Raw genomic sequence first — 9,070 nt, forward strand, 5'->3', positions numbered from 1 at the left:
CACTGATGACCCAGACCCTTTAGGAACGAAGGTTTGGGTTGACTACCAGGTACAGAACCACAACCAGCTGAGGTGCTTACTGAAGGGACAGGGATATGCAGTGGGTGGTGGGAGAAGTTAGTTATATATATGAGTTACAACCTCGAGACCAGTTACAGGAATGAGGACTGTAATTGTCGTACTTATTTCCTTCTTTTTTTTTTTTGCGGTACGTGGGCCTCTCACTTTTGTGGCCTCTCCCGTTGTGGAGCACAGGCTCCGGATGCGCAGGCTCAGCGGCCATGGCTCACGGGGCCAGCCGCTCCGCGGCATGTGGGATCCTCCCGGACCGGGGCACGAACCCGTGTCCCCTGCATCAGCAGGCGGACTCTCAACCACTGCGCCACCAGGGAAGCCCTAAAATTATTCTTTGACTAAAGTTTTCCTACAGACAAAAGGCAAGCAGAGGACATGGAAGGGGTCTGTTCTGGGAAGCCCCCATAGGGTCCTGCTCGGTTACGTGTGTGTGTGTGTGTGTGTGTGTATCTTTCTTTCTTTCCTCTCTTCTCCCTTTGCCGTGTCACATAAGATATACTGACTTTGCATCACAGCATTTAGTCCTGGAATTTACACCCTAGTGTTTAAGCTGCGGGATGTCAGCCCTGGGGAGAGGGGGGACTTCACCTCCTCTTCTGAGGAAGGGGTTTGTGCGTTTTCGGTTGTAGGCAGGATAGTTGTGAGGCAAAATTATGACCTTTGTGTTGCCTTTGTTTGGGGATCAGGTATGGTTTAAGGAGGTGGGTACAGGCGCTGAGGTGGCAAGGGGTGGATGTGTGTTGGTCAGTTTTATGTATCAGCTGGACCAGGCCATGGGTGTTCAGATTACATTTTATTTCTGGGTGTGTCGGGGGCGGGTGTTTCTGGATGAGGTCAGCATTCGAATTGGTGGCTCCCGTAAAACAGACGCTCTTCCCAGTGTGGGTACGCATCACCCAGTTCACTGAGGGGCTGGAATAGAACAAAAGATGCATTAGGGAGGAATCTGCCTTTTCTCTTCCTGCCCACCTGCTTGCGCTGGGACAGCCCTCCTCATCATTTCCGGCCCCTGGACTGGGACTTACACCACCAGCTTCCCAGGGTCTCAGGCCTCCAGGCTTGGACTGGGTTCCACCAGCATATAGGCTTTCTGGGTCTGTAGCTTGCACACAGTAGACGTGGGGTTTCCCAGCCTTCATGATCATGTGAGCTGGTTCCTCATAAGAAATCTTTCTATGTATTCTGTTCGTCTGTCTCTCTGGAGAACCCTATCATCAGTGGGTCTGAAGCTTGAGGTCTGGAAACACTTCATTTCCCATGGCTCCTGCATCTCCACAGCTGCATTTCAGAAGGCTCCCGGCTCCCAAGTGACCTGGGCACACAGGTGGGACTCCCGCACGAGGGCTGCAGCACAACCTGTGGGTTTGGAGAAGGTGCCGGCCCGGCCCAGCTGGGCTCCCCACCTGCCACCTGTGACCTGAACCCAGAGAATGCAATAAGGAAGCCAGTGAGGAAGGCCCTGGAGGGGGCGGAGAGGGAGCTGGGCAGAGGCCCTGGGCTACAGGCAGAGACAGTGAAGAGCCCAGGCCAAGCCAGCCGGCAGTTGGCCCCCCTCACCTGGGCATGGAGCTCATCCGGCCTCTGCCTGGTCCAGTCCGCCATGGGGGAGGCCCCAGAGGGTCCAGACAACTCCCATCGCTTCAAGAAGGGGACCCAGAGCCTCTCTGAAGAGCACGTTCTGGACCTTGTGTGTCCCCAGGGCACCCCAAGCTTTCGGGGTCTGCACCCCAGTCCCATGGAGCCCAAGGTGATTTCAGAGCTGACGAGTGCTCAGCCTTGGTCACCCCTGTTGCAGAGGCTGGCATACCCCTATTGGGCAGCAGGACGCTGGGCTACGGGACCCCTCAGGGTCAGTGGCAGAGCTGGGCCTGGACTCTGTGGGTTCCTCGGCCACCTCCCGACCCCCGAATGGCTGGCTCCAGTGCTGCCGTCTCCTGATCCTCTGTGCTGGATGTGAGGTCCCCTTAGCAAAGCAGCGTCATGCATGGCTCGGGCACGGGTGTCCTGTGGACATAGAGAAGGGCACATTTCTGTCCGTGCAGAGCCCTCCGATGGACACCCAGGTGTGATGAGTGACACACTGTGTGGAGTACAGGGCTGAGGGGTCAGGGCAGGGTTCCAGCTGATGTGGCGTCAAAGCTGAGCAGGAGGCCAGTGGGGCAGCAGAGCACAGAGGGGCCAGGGCTTAATCCCTAGGGCCAAGGCATGATCCAGCTCGCCTCCGTAATGTCCCTCCTGCTTCGAGCAGTGGACAGGCGGGAGGAAGCAAAGCCAGAGCCCCGAAGATGGGGCAGGAAGAGAGGCAGCACCCAAGGCTGTCCAGGGCCTGGAGGCCAAGCGCAAGTCCAGGCAGGGCCCCGTCTGCAGGACTCTGGGATTTTTCCTGGCACCCTTGGCACGGGCAGGGAAGGAAGGACAAGCATCTGGCTGGGGTTTGCCAAACAACCCCCAGGGAAGGGGGGCTGGGCTCCGACCAGAGAGAGGATGCAGAGGTGAGCCAGCCCTTCCACTCTGAAAGGGAAAAAGATCGGGCCACCTGGACTCAGTCAGGGACCCGATTCCTACCTGATGGCTCCACTGGCCAGAGGTGTGACTGTGGACACATTCCATGTCCTTTCTGAGTCAGCTTCCTCCCGAGACTAACAGGGCCCCTTGCTCCTGGCAAGTGCTGGCGTCCAGGTAACTTCCTAAAGCGGAAAGTCAAGCAGACTTGCCAGGAGAATCCTGCAGGGTAACGGGAGCCGCTGGGCGCCACGAGGTGGGCAGTAAATCCTCGCCCAAGTGCCCTGCGGACTTCTTGGGAGGGGTCCTGGGTCCCCCCGCCCCCAGAACAGTAAGTCGGCTCCAGGAAGCTGGGCCCGCCCGCCTGCCCCCGCCTCCATTCCCAGAGGTCCTGGCCCAGGAGAGTCTGGTCACTTTTCGGGAAAAACCTGCTGGGTATGGCCTCCTGAGGGCACAGCCACTTGACTGGCCTTCCCAGGCCGCGGGGCAGCACAACACTCTCCCAGTTACGGCACATTCTGCACATTTCCAAAGCCCCTGCCCCCTCATACCCCCAAATGTACCCCCATCGGTCAGGGAGGAAGTCTCTTGACGCCTCACCTCCCCTGGGAGACTCTGGAAAGGCTGCGGCCCCAGCGACCTTCCCCCACAGGCCAATCTCAGTGCGGGGGTAGGTGGATGGTGCTGAAGGCATGGCAGTGAGGAAGAAGGGCCACGAAGGCGGGTACACATCGACGGGTGAGCGGCCGGAGGGAACTGGACCAGGAAGGGAGGAAGATTTGGGGGGAACGTGGAAAGCGGAGGAAGCTGCCGGGGGCGGGGGGCGGGGGAGGGCGGAGGGGAGAGGCAGGCCGACAGCCACGCGGGTCTGAAGCGGTTTGTGCAAACCTCCAGGCGCTCCGCTTCAAGGCTCCCCAAGGCCCAGGACGCACGGCAACCACCCGCAGACAGTGGGCGTGGGGGGACGTTGGGGAAAAGCGCCCCAGGAACCTGAACCCCCTACCCAAGCGCGCCAGGTCTTCACCACCTCTCCAGCCCCGTCCCGCCCGGAGGGCTGCGTTCCCCTCTCGCTGGCCCGGTGGAGTCATAAACAGGTGGGCGCCCGGCCAGGAACGGGCGCGCGTGGGAGTGCCCGCCCAACCTGGGCGCCGGGAGGGGCCGGGCGGGGCCGCGCAGGCGCCGAGCTTTGTTAGAGACGCTCCAGGGAGCCACGCGCCGGGCATACAGGCTTCCTCCTAGGGGCCGGGCGTGGGGCGGTGCCCGCCGCGATTGGCCAAACGGGCGGCCCGCCACTGGCTGAAACCCCGACCCCCGCCCCTCGGCCTTAGGGGCTGGGCGCGGGTGCAGGTTGGTCGTCGCGTGCTGCTCGCCGGGGTCTCACGCGCCCCAGGGTTGGGTGCTCTGTGGCCTTAGACCTGCCCTACCCCCAAAGGCGAGCGCGGCAGGGGTCGCACCAGGGACCTGCGGACAGCAGCTTGCGGGTCGGTGCGCACACGGGACCTGCGTACTGCATCCTGGGGGGCGCACTGGACACCTGCTGGGAGTCGGGACCCACTGGGGACCTGCGTACTGTGCCCGGAGGACGGGGTGCGGTCGCGCTCACGGCTTGGTCTTTGCAGGCTGTGTGCGCCAGGGGTTGGACGAAGCGTGGCGGGAGGGCGAGGCAAGGGAAGGAGGGCGTGAGAAAGGAGGCGGCGGCGGCGCGGAGGAGGGTTATCTATACATTTAAAAACGAGCCGCCTGCGCCGCGCGGGGAAGACTTGGGGAGCGTCCGACAGCACGCGCGAGTCACGAGCGCCCCACGCTCCCCGGTGTGCACTGCCCGCCACCTCTCAGCCTCCTGCGCCTCGTTGTCTCCGAACCCCAGACGACCTGGCACCACGTACCCTGGGTAGTCGTTTGGCAGCACGGTGCCAGATCGTCGTTGAGGCTTGACCGTCGTTCCTCTGCCCTCGGTTCCTCGCCCCACACCTTCCTGCGGCGCGCAGGAACTCGGAGGAGGCGCGGGGCGAGTGGATGCGGGGGCGATGGACAGCGGCGCGCTGCCCCGGCCCGCGCCCCCTGCGCCTGGTGTCTCGGGCTGCTGCGCCGCTCGGCGGCGGCCGGAGTCCCCAGAGCTGTTGCGCTGCAGCCGGCGGCGGCGGCCCGGCGCGGCAGAGACCGGGAGTGGAGCGGCGGCCGTGGCGCGACGGAACGAGCGGGAGCGCAATCGAGTGAAGCTGGTGAACTTAGGATTCCAGGCGCTGCGGCAGCACGTGCCTCAGGGCGGCGCCAGCAAGAAGCTGAGCAAGGTGGAGACGCTGCGCTCGGCGGTGGAGTACATTCGCGCGCTGCAGCGCCTGCTGGCCGAGCACGATGCCGTGCGCGCCGCGCTGGCCCGGGGGCTGCTGGCGCCAGCCGCGCGCCACCCACTGCCCCGCGGGCCACCCGGGGCCGCCGCCGCCTCGCCCTCCTGCGCCTTGTCGTCCCCGGGCCGCGAGCACAGCTCGGAGCCCGGGTCCCCGCGCTCCGCCTACTCGTCGGACGACAGCGCCTGTGAGGGCGCGCTGAGCCCCGCGGAGCGCGAGCTTCTAGATTTCTCCAGCTGGTTAGGGGGCTACTGAGCTCTCGTCCCAGCAAGGTAAGCGCCGAGAGGCGGGGAAGAGGGAGGGTCGGAGGCAGGGCTGCCGGGCGCGGTGGAGCAAACGGCCTCGCAGCTCGCGCCCCCGAGAGCCCGCGGAGCCCAGCCTCAGGCCCGGGCGATGGCCTGGATTTCGCTCACTCTTCATTTCCCCCAAACTTTTTCAAGCCTGTGCAAGACCAGCGTTTGTTTGTCTGGGATTGCAAAACTTCCCCTCGCTGCTCCGCCGCCTAAGTGGGAGCGGGGAGACGGAGGGGGGCGGCCCTCGGGCGGGTGAGGCCCCAAGGGCTTGCGGATCCGGGGCAGATTCGGGCGCTTGGAGGCGGAGTGACTTTGCATTGCAAATTGCGCGCGGGGCCGGGTGGCAGAAATGAGTCGGCGGGGTGCGGATCCCTGACTCACTGCGGATCCGAGCGCTCACCCTGCCCCGCCCCGCGCCCTGGCTCGGGCCGTACTCCGAAGCCGAGGCACCCACGGACCCGAGCTCCAAAATCCACCGAGCAAACGAAACTGCGGGCTCCGCTCGTGGGAGGTGGGGGCAGGGCCGGGCTGGGCGGGGTCTCCCGGACCGGATCCCGCACTGACGCGCGTGCCTATTCCCTCTTTCCTCCTAGAGGCCGCGAGCGGGCTCACCACTGGGGAGCCAGGGCGTTGGAACGGCTCACGTTTCCGTCCCCAACGTTCCCGCGGGCCAAGCCACCACCGAGCCGGGGATCCCGCCAACCCTCCCCGGCCGTCCAGCCTGTCCAAGAGCTAGTGTAGAAGCGGCCCAGCCTGACATCATACGGGCGGCAGCTTCCTCGGACCCCAGCCACCCTGTCCCCAGAGGCCTTCCACTGGAACGGGTCTGCGGCACCAACACTTGGAGGTTTGAAGGGGAGAGGATTTTATGCCGACACAGATAATCTATTTTTTACGCATGAACTTGAACTGCCCAGGGACACTGACAGTATGAACACTTATTTTTGTGCAAAGAATCCTTAGATTTGGAACACAATAAAGATTGTCTACTCCCACCCACTCCTTCTTCCTGGAATTTTTGAACCTGGCCAAGATCTGGACATGCTGCAGCCCTGGAGGAGCAGGGTCTCTGGAGGGTGTCCCCTGCAGCGCTGCCAGCTGGGGAGAGACCTGTGTCTGAAAACCTGTTTTAGGGAGGGTGGATCTTATAAATAAATCGGTGCTGTGTATCCGTGGTGTTGGAGGTGCCCACTCCATACCCCGAGGCCCCCCATTTCCCAGGTGAGGGCCCGGTATGGGTGGTTGGTTGGCGGCTTAGACCCTGTACGCAGCAGGCCCCACCTCTGTGGTCGCATCTCCTTGGACTCCGCTCCCTCCTCTGTAGCGTGGGTGGGTGGGCGGAGAGAAGTGAGGTCTGGGAGTCCAACCTGGTCTCCACCGTGCCAAAGCAATTCACAGGTGCTGTGCGGAGCTGGGAGCTCCTGGCAGGTGGCAGCGGGCTGGAGGGTGGTCCAGGCAGGGCTACTTCACAGTTAGGAAGCTGAGGTCCGCACACCCCTGACTGGCTCAGGGATCTAGGGCAAGTGCCCAGTGTAGGGCTGGGCCTGAGGGGGTCTGACCCAGGGCACCCTCTGTCTCAGGGTCCAGGCTGCTGGGTTCAGATCTCTGCTGCCTACCACCAGCTGGGTGACCGTGGGCAAGCTGCTCAACCTGCAAATGGGGGTGACCTACAGTTGTGGGAGGACTTAAGGAGAGGTGTCTGGCAGTGTCCAGCATCCCGTACTCGGCCCTCGGCTGCTGTGCCTGTGGCTTCCAGGCCACTTGTGCCCCGCAGGCTGCAGAGGCCTAGGTCTCTCCGCCTGCCTGTTTGTGGGCGGGGGCTGTGGGAGCCTCCCTTGAGGGGAGCAAGGAGGGCCCCCCCGGGCTCCCTGAGCCCAGAGGGCCCGCGGGTGATTACTCAGCTCTACCTTTGCCCAGGGCCTCGGCAGCTTTGAAGTCTCGCTGTGCCCAAAGCTCTCTTTTATTGCAGGGATGGGTGTGAGGCTGAGGGGGATCCCCTGTGCTGCTTTAGGATGCTGAAAGCACCCCTTCCTCCGGCAGGGAGTGGTTGGGTCAAAGCCGTTGGAACCCTGGGAGGTGGGGCGCCGGGTGCTGGCAGAGCAGATGTCTCCTGGGTAACCATGGCGACAGGGCTGGTGGGTCTGATGAGGCTCAGGCTTGGTGCGGGTCAGCAGAGAAGCCGTGGCTGGGGGCTGCAGGGCCGAGTGACCCAGTCTCGTGCAAGGGACAGAAGGAGGCATGTGACATGGCCACCCAGGAAGCGCCACCCCTCGGCCTTCTCCCAGGGATCCACACCACAGCCGGTGACCTCACTGAGCCACTGGCTCTGGGCTCTCCTGGGACTCCTTACCTTGACCCCAGGGAAAGGCCTGCAGCCCCCAGGACACAGAGTGGTACCAGGTGGGCAGGGTGGGACCACACCTGGCTGTGAGGGAGGAAAGCATGGGAGGAGTGGGCGGAGGGGAGCTGGGGCTGGCGATGAAGCTCTGCGAAGGATAAGAGCTGCCGTTTTTGTGTTCCTGTTTTTTATTATGGAAAATTCCAAACACATGCAGAAGTTCCAGAACTTTTATTGGACATCTTCTCTGTACCAGGCACCGAGGATGCACTGGTGCCCTCATGGAGCCTACGTTCTAGCAGGGCATCCAGGCTCTAACCCACAGCAGCATTGTCGGGTCAGATGTGTGGTCCTGTTGACGATGGACGTGCCGGACCCTGGAGAAGCCTCTGAGAAGCCCCCATCACCAGCACCAAAAACTATTAACACCAGGCCTCCCCCACCCATCCACCCCACCACTCCCACCCCCACGTGGTTCTGAAGCAGATCCCAGGCATCATGTGGTTACACCTGTAAATTCTCCACGTGAGCCTCCAAGGGAAAACCCAATCCCACAGTCCCTCCCCAAACGAACAACAGCTCTTTCATTTCATTGAACACCCAGCGGTGGCACAGCTCTCTGACTGCCTCCGTTTTTCACAGTTGGTTTTACAGAATGAGAATCTGGTGCCGATCCGCACTGGAATTAAGGACTCTTGTGAGCAGTCCTTCCGCAGTCCCCTTACTGAGAAGATGAGGTCATCCGTGTTCTGAGTGTTGCTGACGGCACCACCCTAGGTGTTAATATTATTGAGTGTCTGTCCCTGTATTTTCTGTAATTAGAAGGGGGTGGGTCAGAAGCAGATGTGTGATCAGATTCTGGTTTGGTTGGTGGTTCCTGCACTTCAGAGGTGGTGCCGTGTCCCTAACACTGCATCCCATGAGGACGCACATATGGTGACCGGATCAGAGTGTCTGAGCGGGTTCATTTTTGAGAGAAGAAAGGGCTGTGTTTGATCAGGCAGGATGACAGGTGTGTCACCTGGGTACACTGGCCTGCCTGCTCACTCCAGTTAGAAAGTGCCCCCCCGCTCCGCCACCAGCTGTCATTTACTGGGTGCCATTCGCTGCACCATTTTACATAATTGGAAAGGGCAGCTCTGAAAGATTAGGTGCCTGAGGTCACAGAGCTTGAAGGTGATGGGACTTAGGATTCCAACCTGGGATGGCTTCATTCCTAAGTCCTTGCAGTGGTCCCCTTCCAGGAGGGTGGGGCTGCCTGGGGCTGTCCTGGGGAGGACACCTTAGCAGTTCTGTGTTCTAGGTCAGCACATCTGCACGGATCCCCACCTGGCCAGGTGGTCAGCCAGCCGTCAGCTCTGCAGTGGGGTCAGCAGGGATCTCCTAGGAGCCTGTGGTCCAGCTTTGCCCCCATCTGGAGGTTGGAAGCCAACTGCAGACAGAAGGTGACCAGGGGCTGAGTGGTGGAGTCGGGTTGGGGACCCCATCTGTGGTGTGAGGGGAATGGTGCTTCA

The 9,070-nt window shown here is 62.0% G+C and overlaps 1 protein-coding gene and 1 long non-coding RNA gene across 2 annotated transcripts; one reads left to right on the forward strand and one right to left on the reverse strand.

Moving 5' to 3' along the window:
• Nucleotides 1–857: 857 nt before the first annotated feature.
• LOC131759308 (uncharacterized) lies at nt 858–3,635 on the reverse strand. The gene is made up of 3 exons (XR_010841553.1): nt 3,605–3,635; nt 1,101–1,492; nt 858–987 (listed from the first exon to the last, which is right to left on the reverse strand). It is a non-coding gene; the product is annotated as an uncharacterized lncRNA (long non-coding RNA).
• A 107-nt stretch (nt 3,636–3,742) lies between these two features.
• Nucleotides 3,743–6,240, forward strand: ASCL2 (achaete-scute family bHLH transcription factor 2). The gene is made up of 2 exons (XM_059068252.2): nt 3,743–5,197; nt 5,812–6,240. The coding sequence occupies exon 1, from the start codon at nt 4,605–4,607 to the stop codon at nt 5,178–5,180; it is 576 nt and encodes a 191-aa protein (XP_058924235.1). The 5' UTR covers nt 3,743–4,604; the 3' UTR covers nt 5,181–5,197; nt 5,812–6,240.
• Nucleotides 6,241–9,070: the final 2,830 nt, after the last annotated feature.

This window comes from Kogia breviceps, chromosome 7 (assembly GCF_026419965.1).
Source record: "Kogia breviceps isolate mKogBre1 chromosome 7, mKogBre1 haplotype 1, whole genome shotgun sequence".
In the NCBI taxonomy this organism is placed as follows: Eukaryota; Metazoa; Chordata; class Mammalia; order Artiodactyla; family Physeteridae; genus Kogia; species Kogia breviceps.

Excerpts from the sequence above, each read along its gene's own strand:
- ASCL2 (XM_059068252.2), top strand. The coding sequence starts at position 4,605 with ATGGACAGCGGCGCGCTGCCCCGGCCCGCGCCCCCTGCGCCTGGTGTC.